Source organism: Mugil cephalus, chromosome 4 (assembly GCF_022458985.1).
Source record: "Mugil cephalus isolate CIBA_MC_2020 chromosome 4, CIBA_Mcephalus_1.1, whole genome shotgun sequence".
NCBI lineage: Eukaryota > Metazoa > Chordata > Actinopteri > Mugiliformes > Mugilidae > Mugil > Mugil cephalus.
The window spans coordinates 8,877,984-8,894,094 of NC_061773.1; the positions used below are offsets into that span (position 1 = coordinate 8,877,984).

General features: G+C 40.1%; 1 protein-coding gene across 2 annotated transcripts in view; it reads left to right on the top strand.

The window, feature by feature from the left end:
* The window catches only part of col2a1b (collagen, type II, alpha 1b), a 40,412-nt gene that overhangs the window by 9,158 nt on the left and 15,143 nt on the right, over window positions 1–16,111 (top strand). For both annotated transcript variants that reach the window (XM_047582123.1, XM_047582124.1), the window contains 22 exons: window positions 1,486–1,530; window positions 2,585–2,638; window positions 3,669–3,722; window positions 4,480–4,533; window positions 4,989–5,042; window positions 5,134–5,187; window positions 5,486–5,530; window positions 5,640–5,693; window positions 5,949–5,993; window positions 6,168–6,221; window positions 9,213–9,311; window positions 9,444–9,488; window positions 10,558–10,656; window positions 10,806–10,859; window positions 11,096–11,203; window positions 11,459–11,512; window positions 12,797–12,895; window positions 13,833–13,886; window positions 14,869–14,967; window positions 15,150–15,203; window positions 15,678–15,731; window positions 16,022–16,075. In XM_047582123.1, the coding sequence (XP_047438079.1) occupies window positions 1,486–1,530; window positions 2,585–2,638; window positions 3,669–3,722; window positions 4,480–4,533; window positions 4,989–5,042; window positions 5,134–5,187; window positions 5,486–5,530; window positions 5,640–5,693; window positions 5,949–5,993; window positions 6,168–6,221; window positions 9,213–9,311; window positions 9,444–9,488; window positions 10,558–10,656; window positions 10,806–10,859; window positions 11,096–11,203; window positions 11,459–11,512; window positions 12,797–12,895; window positions 13,833–13,886; window positions 14,869–14,967; window positions 15,150–15,203; window positions 15,678–15,731; window positions 16,022–16,075 (1,386 nt within the window). The remainder of the gene's footprint in view (window positions 1–1,485; window positions 1,531–2,584; window positions 2,639–3,668; window positions 3,723–4,479; window positions 4,534–4,988; window positions 5,043–5,133; window positions 5,188–5,485; window positions 5,531–5,639; window positions 5,694–5,948; window positions 5,994–6,167; window positions 6,222–9,212; window positions 9,312–9,443; window positions 9,489–10,557; window positions 10,657–10,805; window positions 10,860–11,095; window positions 11,204–11,458; window positions 11,513–12,796; window positions 12,896–13,832; window positions 13,887–14,868; window positions 14,968–15,149; window positions 15,204–15,677; window positions 15,732–16,021; window positions 16,076–16,111) is intronic.

Below are 16,111 nucleotides of genomic sequence, written 5' to 3' on the forward strand. Positions count from 1 at the left end.
ATAAACCGAGGAAACGGCAATTGATGATCATTATAATTCAAGCTCATGAAAAACTGCTGCTGCTGCTGCTGCTGCTGCTGCTGCTGCTGCTGCTGCTGCTGCTGTGGGTTAGCTGGCATGGCAGCTTGCCTGAGACGGAGTGAGGAGCACACTGGGAGCTATTTCGGGTGAGAGAGCCACAGAGCAGCTTGGCAGCGCCTCAGCTCAAGAGAGGTTTGAGACGCCAGGAGGAGGAGGAGGAGGAGGAGGAGGAGGGGGAGGAAGGGGGTCGACTGGAGTCGATTAGATCCCCACAGTTAGCATGAGCCCATGTGGCTTCACTCCTACTGACTGTCCTACCACATGTCTGCCTGAGAGCTCACCACAATACTGGGCACTTTTGAAGCTAGCCCACGTTTACTTTGGCATTTGCCGGCTTGCTGGAAGAGAGCGGTGAAAGAACAAACTGGACTGGTGCTAAATCACAAGTCAAGATTATAAGCCCTTATACTCATTACCCCAACTCCTACACAGGCAGCGCTATGTTTGTACGCACACATATCCGTGTGCCTCAAACACACATGCAAACGTTATTAAGATATAAAGCCCCATTGATAGGTTTCCACCCACCGAGGTGAAGGCTCTCCACACCCACTGAAAGGTGACTTTCATTCGATTCTGTGGACCACTGTCGCATCGAGGCATTTTCTTTGGCAGCATTCCCTGATTTTTGAATGAGCATTCATGAAAGCAAGACTACTGAAAGGAATATGTTTTATCCAGCGGGAGAGCAGCTGTCATAAGTAATCCAAGTCATGGAAAGAAATATGAATCTTGGAAACATTTTTGAAATCAACGTGCTGCTGTCCATCCTTTCTTTTGCAGCTGGTTGTCTTGTGCCGATGCATGAAGCTGAAGTAGAAATGGCTCTGGCGTGCGGCTCCAGCCGGGAGCTCGTGCAGAGCTGTTGAAGATTTGGTCAGAGGGCGCTTACAGATGTCAAGATGTCACAGAGTTTAGCATCGTTTTGCTTTTCACCTCAAGTCAAAGTATAGGAAGTTATGCAGAGTTCAGACTCCCCTGTCAAGGTTACAGCTGATGACCTTTGAACTATAGAAACACTCAGCGGGAGGGAATGATAGCCGAGAGAAGTAGCAGAAGGGTGTTGAAAAGAAGTGAAATAGTGCAGAATAGAGCATTAGAGAAAGTCAGAATGCCTCGAAGGAATTTCAGAAGATTTATGGTTTTGACAAGTGAAGCTGTGGAGTATTATGTAGCTTTGGGGTGAAGAAGGTGATATGTTTTTATAGCTTCTTACTGAAGTCAAGGGGAGAAAAATGTGGGTTTACCCTTTAACTCACCTAAACAGAATTGCAGAATGAAAAGAAACTGTGCGTTTCTGCGATTCATGCATTTATGGATTTAAAGAGTGTTATTGTTTGTGTATTGTATCGTTATCCTGACACTGTGCGCCTGCTCTTTTTTCTTTTTCCCCCCCACCCTCAGGGCCCTATGGGACCGAGAGGACCACCTGGCCCCACTGGCGCACCTGTAAGTACCTTCTACATTCCCAAAGACAACACACCATTGAGACGCACCTGTAGACGAGACAGAGATAGGATATTCGTGGCTAAAGCTCGTAATTGCAGTGTTCTTGATACCATGCCACATTGTCTGCTTCCTTAATAACAATACTGACCTCAAAATGACCACTGATTTCGCGAACTCCAGCGAGGAGTGCATAACACAGGCTGTTAGAGATTTACACACAGCTGTCTTTAGCTGTCAGTATTTGCTGTTTTACAGAAGAAGGGGGCACTGCTTTCGTCTCCCATCTGCAGGCTCCGGGGCTTTTTCCTGTGCTGCGGCCCAGACATACTCTAGAACACCTGACAATTTAGCTTTCACGCAGGCTTACACTCCCACACCCACCCACCTTTTTCCACTGCAAGCTCTGCCTGTAGGCCCTTCAGCCCTCCCTGCCAGCCTCCAGAGTGGAGCTGAGGAGTTGGAGGCATCGCCACCCGACTTGTCTCAACTTGATGGTTTAATCACCCCGAGACCACATTTGGAGAGACGCGGTTTCTCCTTGGACACCTTTGACTGCTTTGAGGCTAGGATTCAGTGGCAGAGTAGACTCCCAAAGGGAATTACCTGTTATTTGTAAAGTAGTGCAATTCTAAGTGGCAGCTGATTATAATGTACAGAATTGCTTTTAATGACTATAAGTGGATATACTCTAGACTGCAGTTCTTCTCTTTAGTTTATAGTGTAAATTGCCATATATAATTACAGCACACATGTTTACTACATAATCAGTCTGGAATATATGCTATACCATTTTTTTATGTTCTCTGATTAATTGTTTTGTCCATAAAATGTCAGATTTTCAACTTATTTGGATTTTTTGTTTTGTTTATTATAAGATATTCAGTTAACCATTTGAGAAAAAGGTAGTTACTTATGTTAGTTATTTGACATTCAGAATAGTTAGTAAATAATTCCCTGTCAATCCACGAACTGATAATCAACTAATGGTCTCAGCTCACAATTAATTATTGTTTCAGTGTGATGACATATCCTCTCTCCTCTCTCTACATCTCAGGGCCCACAAGGTTTCCAAGGTAACCCAGGAGAGGCTGGAGAGCCCGGACAATCTGTAAGTATCCCACAGAGTACTATTCCTCCCCCTCTGCAACACTTCAGTACTTTCTTTGCGCTCTCTCAGGTCTTATTTCTGGTTCTAACCTCAAAAAATAAATAAATCAATATAAAATAACCAAAAGGCCTCAAAAAACTCACCAAAATAAGTCAACATAACCTTATTTTGCCTCTTCAGTGTCGAGACCATTAATCCATTAATCCATCAATCTGTATTTATTTTTATGGTGCGTCCAATCTTTAATTCCATGTAACCTGACATCTAATGGGAACACTTATCCTGAAGGTTTTCCTTGTTTGTATGTATTTGTTTTCTGATAATTTCTTAACTTCAAATAACACTCTCCGAGGAGAAAACTATTTATTTTATTAGTTTTCTCTCTCCTCTTGCTATCAAGCCCACGTCCCTCCCAGAGCCTCCTAAAACCAGACTAACAGCCCTTCCTTGTCCTCCGTGCTCCCTCAGCAGGTAGACAAAGCAAGGTCTCCCCACTGCTGAGTTAATCTGGTCATGTGGAGCTCAGATAAATAGACAGAGCGTCTCTGAGATGCCTTCACTTTTAAAGAATGTGCCAGCGCATCATTATGTGCGATTAAAATCAATTCCTTCCAGAAAACAACTTGACAGTTGGTCAGTGTTGGCTGAGTGGGAAAATCAGAGATAATTTTAACTTTTTAGATGCATCAATCAAGGGATCAATGCATCCCAGAGATTTGCATTGGTGTTTTTAATAAATGTAGAAGTTTATCAATGAAGGTACAAGATGAAAAACAGTGACAGCAGAGATGAGAAATCTGTGGAAGGAAATTGCATGCAGATCTTGGATTTTGGAAAAGGACAGAGGAATTTGTGATTGATTAATGTATCATTAACATTATTTATTTTGGCTTGTACTAGTCCAAATGGTAATTAAAGCTTGGCTTGTCTTTGCTTTCTGTCAGGGCCGATAAACTCTGTAATGCCGCCCTCTGTAGGTTATGAATGGTAGCTGTGTCTCACCTTTGCTTGTTTTCTCTACCACCAACAGGGCCCCATGGGCCCCCGCGGCCCCCCTGGACCACCTGGAAAACCTGGAGATGATGTAAGTGTGACTGCGGAAACGTATTCAAGTCGTGAATACATATTTAATAAGAGGTACTTCTGTAATAATTAGCTTAGTGACAGTGTTGAGTTGAGGAGTTTTTATGGCAAGAAACAAGAACCCCCCCCCCCAGAGTGGACAAAATTTAATGTGAAATGATATGAAACTGAATTAAACAATTCTTCTAACTCTAAGAAATACTCAAATACACACAAATAAGCTTTGAATATCAGGGACTCGCACAGAATCCACAATTCATCCTAGGTCTTGCTTTTGGGTCCATTTTGGATCCATAGCTCAGCAAGCTCTCAGCTATTTGCTGCTCTCGCCAAGCTACGTTCAATACTGCATGCCAATATTGATTATTTAAGATGGCACAGGCTACATGTCACAGTGTGTGTTTTTCTTATTGATGTAGGATCTTAGTAGCAGGTCGTGTATTTTTAATCAGCTGTCATTAAGAAAGTCGTCTATTTGTAATATATTGCATCAAAACAAACATTACAATTCTTGTTGCTCGTTAAGCTACGCAGGGAACATAGACATGGACATGTAATTCTCACTTTCATCCACATGATGGCAGCAGACATTATATGGCACAATGTGTCCACTAGGCGTACCCAGAGCAGTTTTGTTATAGCTAGAAAATATTGCAAGGAAATAATAGTACCGTTTTACTGTTTTTTTTTCTTCTTTTTTTTTTTTTGTCTTGTTTTATTTGTTTTGTTTTTTCAATTGTTTTGTCTCTCTGTTTCAGGGTGAGGCTGGCAAACCTGGTAAATCAGGCGAGCGTGGACCTGCCGGACCTCAGGTGAGTTATTTCGGTCCGCTGATTCTGACTCTAACTAATCCCGAATGTAAAAAAGTATTTATGCTAAGCAGTTTTTTTCTAATAACAACACATGCAAAATATCATTATCATCAGACAGTAATGCATGAAATATAAATGAATCACTCACTATTCAAAAGAACATACAAACATGTAATTTTATTACAATTTAACTCAAATTGTTGTTTTGCATTTAATTATGTGTCTCATTAAAAATGTGCATTGGAGGACAGAATCACTTGGAAAAAAGAAATAGGGGGAACAAACTCACTGTGCACAATATTCAATTACACTGCCACCACACCTAAAGGCTGAAAATTGACATTAGCAAAGGAGCACTGCCTTAGCGGTCATATCTGTGAATTACTTTATAGTCTTATCTTCTTACCTCCGACTGTGTATTGATGTCCTCCGTCTTTTCTTCTTCTGCGTATCAGGGAGCCCGTGGATTCCCAGGGACTCCCGGTTTGCCTGGCATCAAGGGACACAGAGTAAGCCAGTTATCTTAATGCTTTCTGACCAAATAAGGTGGCTTATTCGACAATTTCTAACTGTGCGACCTCTGCCTCCTCTTTATTCCAGGGTTATCCAGGTCTTGACGGTGCAAAGGGAGAGACTGGAGCTGCTGGTTCTAAGGTGGGATATTGCATCCAGTTAATGCACCACTCTACACTTGTCTGTATGTCTTAGTAAAAGTAAAGTAAACCACACTCATTGTAGCGAGGTGCAGGTGCAGATGTGGTATAAGGTGGTTTTTATTTACATATAAATTGCCTAAAGGTAAATCTTCCTATGTAATCCACACAAATTAGAGCATGGATACTATAGAAAGAGCAGGTATTGACAGAAATATGATTAACGGTGACATAGATGAACTACATCATTCCTAAGGGTTGCGTCACTATATCAATGCCTAAATCTTTCTGCTATTTAGGGTGAGGCTGGTGCTCCTGGAGAGAACGGCGCTCCTGGACCAATGGTGCGTATTTGTGGGCATCAAAACAACAACAACCTATGAAAGAAATATGTGCCATTCATATCTTAAAAATAATACATTTGTGTTAAGATTGTGTCTTTTGCCTGCACAGGGACCCCGCGGTCTACCTGGTGAGAGAGGACGTCCTGGACCCAGTGGAGTTGCTGTAGGTGCCATCTTTCTCTCTATGTGCACAAACTTAACGTGCAATTCATAACAGATGGTTTAGATGCGTCTGCTTTTTTTCCTTTTTTTAGAGTTGTGTAGCAGGCTCAGAGTATTTCTCAAATGTACCAAACAAAAACAGTTAATTTATTATCATTCCTTATATCCCTCATATCCCAGTTTGCTGATTGGTATTACTGTATGGCTGTTTTTGTTTTCCACCATGTGCTCATAATGCATTGCTCACTCTATTCAGGGAGCACGTGGAAATGATGGCTTGCCTGGTCCTGCTGGTCCTCCTGTAAGTGTCAATTGCACCCCGATCTTTTTTAATAAATTTAGCACATGAAGTAAAGCTCTGTTTCCCCTGACCTTCACTTCACTACACACACACACACCTCTGCGGTTACGACAGTAATGTCTGAACCTGGAAGTGTCGGAGATTAATAGCGTTCTTTTGCTTTCTTCTCTGTAGGGGCCTGTTGGTCCTTCTGGAGCTCCAGGCTTCCCTGGCTCTCCTGGTGCAAAGGTAAGTCACAGGTTTTTTGCCTACATCGCGCATCAACTTCGTCTTTATCGTCACCTTTGTTGTGTTTATTTAGGGAAATCAATGTTTGCCTCGTTCTCTTCAAGAAATCTAGGAGGCACAAGGGAACTGTCAGTCACTTGCTTTTTTTTTTTTTACTTTTCTTTGACAAAGATAAAGGCATGATTTGTAAATCATGTAAAAGGACATTTGTAAATTAAAAACTGCATATCTGTGAAAGTGGCAGCACCAGGATTTTGTGGAGACCAGATGAAATGCTTTAGTCATTTGGAGAAACCTGCTCTGCATTGAAAACTGCTTTGGCGTCCCAGCTGTGTGGAAAATGAGAGTGGAGGGGATTTCTTTTTAAGTGTTATTCTCCTTCTCTTACTCCCTCTACTATCATTTCATTCTTTTTTCCCCTCTCTTTGTGCTTTGCCTCTGATTTATTCCTCCTGCATAGCAGACAGGCTCAGCGGTGCGCTCGCGGGTCTGGTGCTCGTGCTTTGCTTTCTTCCTCATGAAGTTTGAATGTTTGAGAAATCCTCTAGGAATTACAAACGGGGATCTTTTTAGAAAGGAAAGGGGATATTCAAGGCAAAGTCATGATGAGAATATATGTGTGTTCATATATTTTACCATTTGAAAAGCACACACAGTGTAGTTTCATGTTTGTCTGAATGCCTCCTCTGTGAGAATATGTTGTTTTTATGTGACTTTATGATAAACCAGGGAATGCGCCATGCTGCCTGAAAATCTCATATCACATTATTTTGCTATACGTTCAGGAGCCTTTTCGTTGACTGTTAACTCCCCGAGTGTCAATGAAATGCAGCCTCAGTTTATTAGTCTAGCACAGCCTTAAACAGTTAAAGGACCCAAGACAATGTCCAAGCAGTAAGACAAAAACAACAGAACTTATACTGAATAAACTGTGCTTTCCCCAATGAACAAATCTCAGACAGTCTCATATCAGAATACCTCTGAGCTATATTATAGAGCAACAACCAGCTACTGTGTCTGTACTGAGAATTTATTCCCTAAGTAATGAGAAAAAAACTGCCACACCTTCATCCTTTTGTCCCAGTTTTCAGAGAGTCAGTAAAATACTGGTGCTGGCAACAGGCGTACCAAATTTGATAAACTCTGTTACGTCATACTATTTGGTCTGCACTGTCTACAAAGCTGGAGCAACAGCAAAGGAATTCCATTCATTACCACAGAGTTGCAAAGTCAGTGTGGTAAAATCTGTGGCTCGTGTCCATCAGAGGCCTAAATCTTCTCAGTACTTAACCAAAAGGTCTGCAAAATCTTAAGCATTTGGCCATGGATAACGCACCTTGGAGAGACACCGAAAAGACAACAAACTGATAGCACTAAATGCTGTAATTTACAAGCATTATACTTAAATTTTCCCCTAAGGTATGGTCATTAGGTTGATTGGTTAAATTGCACCTAGGTCTGAGTGTGAGTGTAAATGGTTGTTAGCCCTGTGATAGACTGGAGACCTGTCCAGGCTGTACCTGGCCTCTCGCCCAATGACATCTGAGATAGACTCCAGCAACCCCAGTGACCCTAGTGAGGATAGGTGGTAGTAGAAGATGAAAAGAGGCTTAAATGTTATTTATCTTTTAAAAGGACCTGTTTGCTTTTCTAATTTCCACCAAATTGCAACAATTCCAACAGTATGCAGCATCATTGTTCATTTCATCACCCACATAAGACTGTGTTGTAATCTCCAAATTCTTTTTCTGCCATGCTAAACAGAGTATGTTTAGTATGAGAATGCAAGACACATTAGTATGTACCATTGATAAGCAGCAGATGGCAATAGTGAAATATATAAAGCTGTGGTTGATGAGTCCTTGTGTCTCAATGAGGTTTATAAAACTTTATAAATAAAGGTTGCTAAATAAAGGGTGCTGCCGCTGGACAATTGATACAACATGACAAGAATTCATTAATAGTTCAAAATGACAAGTCAGTGGAAAATGAGTTTCACTTAAAATTCACTTGGAAAAAAGGCCAGTATCTGACATAAGCCCCATATAGTTTAAACAGTGTGAGTGTGTTAGTACTGCACCGCTATGTTAACAATTAGCATCTTAGCAGCATCACTAGCTGACACATCGTGGTCATGGCTCTTGACTTGTATTTTAGTAAAAACAGAAAATATGTAGCTTGGTAACGTCTCCATCTGTTAGCAGATAGGAGATAGGAGGAGAAGATAGGTGAACTCATCCAGGACTGAGCTACCTAGCTAGCTAGCTAGCTAGGAGCTATAGCAATGTGGAAGTGGATGGTAATGGTTTAAATAGCCCGCCAGGAGCATTTGGTATGTGTTGCAAAGAGTAATGTTTTAGCTAAATTCACTGCAAACACAAATTTCTCCCTAAGTTGGTTTCATATTATTATCATATCTTTGTTTCCTTTCTTTTTTCTTTTTCAACCTTATTTTTCCTCATCTTTCACTTCCTGCTTTAGTTGTTGTAATTCATTTATTTACAATATATGGGTGTATATTTATACTGTAATATTTGCTCACATGTAACTAGTTCAAATGTCTTTCAGGGAGAAGGGACAAAAAACGTTATTAAATAATTGACAATATGCTTCATTTTAATTTTTGTAAGGGATATTTACAAATAATTTAAAAAATTGACGTTAGTAATTTACCTGAAAAGCTTTTTGCATTGACTCCATGTTAATTACTTCATAGATTTTTCTACACTTAATTCTTTTCTGTACGTGTACAAACTTGAATTTCTAAATACAAGTTTACAAAGGTACATAAACTCTAGAAATGTTTTTTAGCTTGGAACACATTTTTGTAAAGCCTTAATGTATTTCTGCCTCATAGTTCTATTCAACTGACTATTATTTGTTTGGTTTGGATTCTTCAGAAATTTGTCTGTTTAACTTAATGTTTGTCATATACACACTCTGAATGAATACTGACTTAATTGCTTGTCTTTCTTCTGTATTGCTGCTCAGGGAGAAGCCGGCCCTACTGGTGCTCGTGGACCCGAGGGTGCTCAGGGACCCCGTGGAGAGTCTGGCACTCCTGGATCTCCTGGACCTTCTGGCGCTTCTGTAAGTGATACGATAAAAAATCTATATTTAATAAAAGAAAGTTTAGAATCGATAACAATATTTGTTGTCATCTGTTCATAATATAGGTGTACATACTGCAGTGATATTTATTTTGTTTCTTTTTCTTTACAGGGCAACCCTGGTACAGATGGTATCCCTGGATCTAAAGGATCAGCTGTAAGTTTCTTATTTGTTTCTCTATTTGTAGCTGTTGAATGATAAAATTGCACGTGAGGTATTCTCACAGTTGGTTTTACACAATGTACACTGTGAAAACCCTCATAAGACATTTAGGGTCTGATTTACTTAGATCCCAAAAAAGGGGCGCTAAATTGCATGCACAAGGTTATAGATTGTGTTTGCTGTTGGTTTGTGTGTCGTGGGTGATCTACTATGTATGCGCAATTGACAGGCTCAAAAGCAGTCGAGACCGTCCTGTTTAAATAAGGATTTTGTTCCGGCTAAGGAATATGGGGAAGCAGACTGAGCAAAAATGCAAAATGAAATTTGGAACCATGAAATTGGAGATACTGCAAGAGGCAAATGAATATATTTTGTAGTTATAACAAAGAAATATTAACATAACCAGGAGAAGCGTAATATATGAGTCTATCTGTGACAAGGTTAATGTTGTGGGGAAAACAAGAAGGAGACCGCATGAAATTAAGAAAAGTTGGCAAGACGTAAGAAGAACAACAAAGGAATAAAATCACTCATAATAAACCACAGCAAATGAAACAGGTGACTCCAAAATAGCATTGCTGGATAGGCGATATGTCTCAATTATTTGCTTCTGTCATTCCAAAAATGACGAGAAGAAATTATTCGTTCTCTCTGCCTTTCATTGTGCCTACACCCCCAGTGCCCGTTAAGACTTTCAACTTTGGTAAATCGCACTGCGTGCGCTAAATAATAATTTGCATCTCCGCTCAATATTTATGTGCCTTCTGTGGGAAAGCGCCCATATCTGCATATTCATTAAGCGGAATATGCTCAATAGACTGCGTGCGTTATTTTGCCTGTTTGACAGATACAGCCCTCATTGCGCCTCATTAGTAAATCAGCTTTGTCTTCGGTTTGTGCATGTCATGATGTTTTTGCAAATGCAAACCTTTAGTAAATCAGGGCCTTAGTTTTAGTTGCATTTCACAGTTGTGAACACTACTATCACTGATGGTTTCATAGCGCTGGCCCCTTTCCAATATTACACAGATTACACATGTCCCTCTCCTTCTTCTCTCTGTAGGGTGCCCCTGGTATCGCTGGTGCTCCTGGTTTCCCTGGACCTCGTGGGCCCCCCGGCCCTCAGGGAGCGACTGGACCTCTCGGGCCTAAAGGAACATCTGTATGTTCTCCTTCAATAGATAACGCTTTTGGTCAGAGCTGTGTTTCTTGGAAACAGCTAATAATATTAATTAATAATCATCACCCCATCCTCTCTCTCCATCCGTTCTTCTCTTTCTTTTGTCTGTCTGAATGCTTGTTACCATTTAGGGAGACCCAGGTATTCCAGGGTTCAAGGGAGAGGCTGGACCCAAAGGAGAAATTGTGAGTTTTTGTCTTCTTATACTAGTATTTTTAGATGTTTCATCACATTAAAACAGTCATGTAATATAATATGTAAAAATAACATTGACACTTCAAACTGTATTTCTTACACAGTTTTAAGGAAAACTGCATAATGAACCAAAATAATAAGCGTCCCCATATTTTTACCTATATATTAACTCATTTATTTGCTGGTATAAATAAACTGACAGTCTTTTTTCTGATGATTTTTCCAGGGACCAGCTGGTCTTCAGGGAGCACCTGGCCCACAAGGAGAAGAAGGCAAGAGAGGACCCAGAGGTGAGCCTGGTGCTGCTGGACCACTTGGACCTCCTGGAGAGAGAGTAAGTGCCATCAAATTCGTTCAGACCCATTTAATTTCTAGATCTTAAAAACGTATGCTGCTTGGGAAGACTACTATAGCGCATAGATTGCTCTTGTGTAGATTATCGCCTTGTGTAGATTTTCAGACGTCATCATTTTAAAAGGTTTCCTCCCCTAATGTTTTATACGTGAAAGTTTATTTCATCAGACATCACCTGGACATTTCCTCAAATATTAAAAGAATGATATTCAGTGATTTTGTATTGTCTGTTTAGGGAGCTCCTGGTAACCGTGGTTTCCCTGGTCAAGATGGTCTGGCTGGTCTCAAGGTGAGTACCATCACAGCTGCACTGAGACTTCTAAGAAGAGATTTCATTTCTGACAGAGAAAATTACTTCTGATTCATTTTGGGCAAATCCACATATTAGGTAAAAAAAAAAAAAAAGAAAAAGAAAAGAAAAGAGCTAAGAACATGTATCCAGTTGATATGTAAATCTGTAAAACTTGCAAATAATGTGTTGCATCTACTCCAAGTGGCATTTTACCATTGACATTAGCAGTGACTAACCCAGTTATCTTAATTGGATTATTAAAAATAGCAAGCGTTAATTATAAATCAGGTTCACTTTGCCTCATTTGACAAACTTTCCACCCCATCATAAAACTACATTATTAATAAGATGAATGTATTTTTCAGTTAATATCCAACTAAGAGCGAGCATTAGTGACAGTATCATAGTTCATGGAAGAACTATAGTAATGTAATTAATAGCTGAAATCACTCTTTAAAGACTGATTTTGTCTGGCAGGAGAATAATCTCGCCTTTTATGGAAATAAAGAAAGAATCTTAAAATAATTTCCCCCTAAAATAAACTGATGTTCTTCTGATTTTTAATTCTTAGTCACATCTTAAGTGACATTACTTTCAGAGACACATTTGGACCCACTGCACTGAGCACAAAGTACGACAAATGAATAATGCAATTAACATCGTTTTAGCAGATATATCTGAGCATTTCATTGACCCGGTTGCCCCTGATGACATCTCTGAAAGATTATTTCTCACCTCACTGACTTAAATAATTCTCAACCCAAGTTAAATGGCACAAAGAAGCTTACGGATTTTAAAATGATGTGGTCAGTGAAGCATGTAATGAGTTGTGTTCCTCTTCAAGGATTTGTATCTTAACTCAGATCAGCCTCTAAGTGTCAAAGACTAATAAACTAACGAAGGATATAATACATTATTTTTTTCTGTGAAGATCACAACATGAAAAATGTCAATTTCTTTTTAACTTCACTGAAGCTCACTGTAGTCTCCAGTAACATCTGTAATGCCACAGACTGACCACAAGATGGCAGTATGGCTCATCATGCACCACTGACCTACGTGTCTCATATCACCCAAAGTCAGTATCCCATTTAACATTATCTTCCCATGGACAATTTCATTTATACCAAAATGAATCTGTCAGAATTTAATCTTCTCATCTCCAGCAACTCCTTCGCACTATTACAAGGGAAACTCATTTCCTCTGCAGTTTGAGAATTGAGTCGACGTCCTAGTCATTGACTAATGGCCTCGGGTTTAATTCTCTTCTTTCTCTCACAGGGAGCCCCCGGTGAGCGCGGACCCCCTGGAGCCAGTGGTCCCAAGGGCGCCAATGGTGACCCAGGTCGTCCTGGAGAGTCTGGTCTTCCTGGTGCAAGGGTAAGTTTGTCTTGCCTGTCTTTCACAGATATAATATGGGACATTTGGTTATAAAAGCATATCCACTAGATTCAAACAATTTCACTGTTTTTACATCAGAATAAGCCAAATTGTCAAATCAGAGTCAGTACACTTTTTTATTTTCATTTAACTTCAAACACAGAAGATTTTTCTCAGGAATAATGAATTGGTCTGAAAGGTTGGAGCTGGTCAGGACTGCACTGCACAATTGAAAAATAGTATTGGTGGTATTACTATCGATTAAGCAGAACCAGGGCTCCCGTCTATTTTAATCTAACACACACCTCCAGAGACACCTACATTACTTACTATTCAATTTGAACAGTTAGGACTGAGATTTGTGTGTGTTACACTGGTACTACCACACATAGAAACATACGTGTGTAGATGGTTATCTGGATCTCTTAATTTAATTTATTTCTAAATACATACCTCCAGATTTTTTTCTTACTGATTAGTGAATCTGTTAGATTTAAAGATTTTTAAATCTAAGCTAAGGATCCTCTGAGAGTCAACAAACCTTGTCCAGAACCAGTGTTTTCATAGTGCGGGTGGTACTCCCCAAGAGGTGAGAAAATGAAATTATTCCTCATCTTTACAATTGACAATCACAGGTTGTTGTTGTTTTTAACTGAACAGCATTTGTACCTCCTCGGGATATCAGTTAAATCTCTAACAATAGCTGAGCAGCTCATAAGTTACTTTCAGTGAGCTCCCATCACATTTCCATTCTCCATTTCCAACAGTAGGCACTGAATTGCTGCTTCCTTCAGACAGGACCAATCAGAGGTGTAAATTCGGTTCCCCACACTGCCATATGTTCCTCATTCCCACCTTTCTAAAGCACATGTCTGCCCTGAGATGTCTGATGACTCATTCAGATGTCGCCTGTGTTTCTGCTCTTCTTCTGTGACAGGGCCTGACTGGACGCCCTGGCGATGCCGGTCCTCAAGGCAAAGTTGGACCTTCCGTAAGTGCTCTTTTTCTTTTCGCAGCAGCATTGTGTAGCTGTTGATCAACAGAAATAACTGCGCAGTTGTTGTTGTTTTGTTGTCAAATATGGAACAACCAGGGGGAGACGCGTAATTGTACCAAATGTGCTCTCATCAGAGCTGCTCATAAGTGGTTTCATCAAATTGAATTGCAGGAGATTTATACGCCCATTATAAACCAGCCTCACACCGTAGATTGCTTCAAATTTCACACTGGATTCAGAGCACAGGCGTTTCTCATCAACTTCACTCGGTGCTCTGCTTTGTAGACGGCTTCCTATTTTTCATGATAACACTTAATCTTCAATTATGTACACTATGTACACACTGTTTTTTTCATACAGTCTGTTTGGCTCCTCCTATAAACACTCATCATGTCGTCTAATTGAAAAAGGGTGAATGTTTTGTTGCTCTTCTCCCACACAGTTCATCTGATGTTTTTTGGCTAAACCAGAAACACCTTTTTTTATGCTGGCTATACAACATTATGATCACTTTTTTTTTTAATTTTTATTAAAACTTATTTGTGTTTTAAATATTCACACGTTTGCTGTTCAGAGACTATGACACATGAAAACATTACAGATTAAGAAGAAGATTGTTTCATTTTTTCCTGGCTGGCTGATGGACTGACTTATTATGACTCAGGGATTGTTTTATTTGTATTCTCTAGGCGTGTCCTGGGTTACCTGGTTTACCCCCCCTGAGGTATATTTATTCATTTAGCTGCAGGGGAAAAAAAATACAAAAATACATTTTAATAAAATGAATTCCACCATTTCTCTACTCACCCCCAATCCGATAGTCATAATGCCAAATATCCACCCAAAATCCTCTCTTCATAATTATATTGCTACATGTTTATTTTTACTTTACTTAGCTTAGATTATGAAACTGTACTTCACTTTTCTTGTTTTTAATTGTCCTCCCTGACAGTTGCTTTTGACTTTACTGTACTAGGGAGCTCCTGGTGAGGATGGTCGCCCCGGACCTCCTGGGCCACAGGGAGCCCGTGGACAGCCTGGTGTGATGGGATTCCCTGGACCCAAGGGAGCAACTGTAAGTAGATGTGCTGCTGTGTAAAAACTGTCCTCTGTGTAGCATTTCATTTTAAGCCTATATACTATAATGGATAGCTTTATTTGCATAAATGTCCATACTAAAAATACATTATCTGGAGTGCCACTGAGGAATGACTACATACTACATACTTCATCCTACATTTGTTTCTTTATTATTAGGGTGAGCCTGGAAAGTCTGGTGAGAAAGGACTGGGTGGAGCTCCTGGTCTGAGGGTAAGTTCAAATTCGCCTTCCAAATGGATGTTAATTTAATTTTAAAAGCTTACAGCCTAAATTATCATGTTTTCATTTCATCTGATAGACTATCACGATTGACACACCGATTTAAAAATGTAAAGCATTAATTAAAACTGTACAAAACCGTATGGAAACCAGATGGGTACATCATTACACGTCGGCTGTGACTTCTTCTTTATCTAAATGGACATTGTTATTGGAAGCTCCTAATCATTAAACATATTCATTTGATCTTTTTGTTCAGATGGGCTGATTCATATTCTGTAGCTACTGTGAATCCCTTTAATCTAATGTTACTTCTGAATTCACACGAGAACCATGCTGAAAAGCTCGATTATATCTATCAGATGTCTACGTAGTTAATAGCGTCACCTTTGGTTTAACTGTTGATATCTGTCTATGTGTCTCCTCCTATGCCTCCTTCCACTCTCTTGTCTTTCCTCATCTCAGGGTCTGCCTGGCAAAGATGGAGAAACCGGACCCGCTGGCCCCCCAGGCCCTGGTGTACGTATCTCTGTCTGCCCTATCCCACTCAATATAGCTTCAGTGATGATATTATCTTTCCTGTTTTTAAGTATCTCCATTTCCCAGACTCCCTCTACGATAGGTGTGTCTGGAAAAGAAAAGTCCTTGACGCTCAAAGCATTACCCACAGATATTCAACATGTTTTGAAGACTGTGTCAACTTATAAAAGAGCCACTTAAGTTAAAAATGTAGTGTGTGAATTCTTCTGAAATGCGTTTGCCGATAGAATATAATGTGTGTGATTGATGATTTTGGCTTGTCTATTTAGGGCCCCGCTGGAGAGAGAGGAGAGCAGGGACAGCCCGGTCCCTCAGGCTTCCAGGTGAGACTACCATCACAAACCTTCACCTTAACTGGG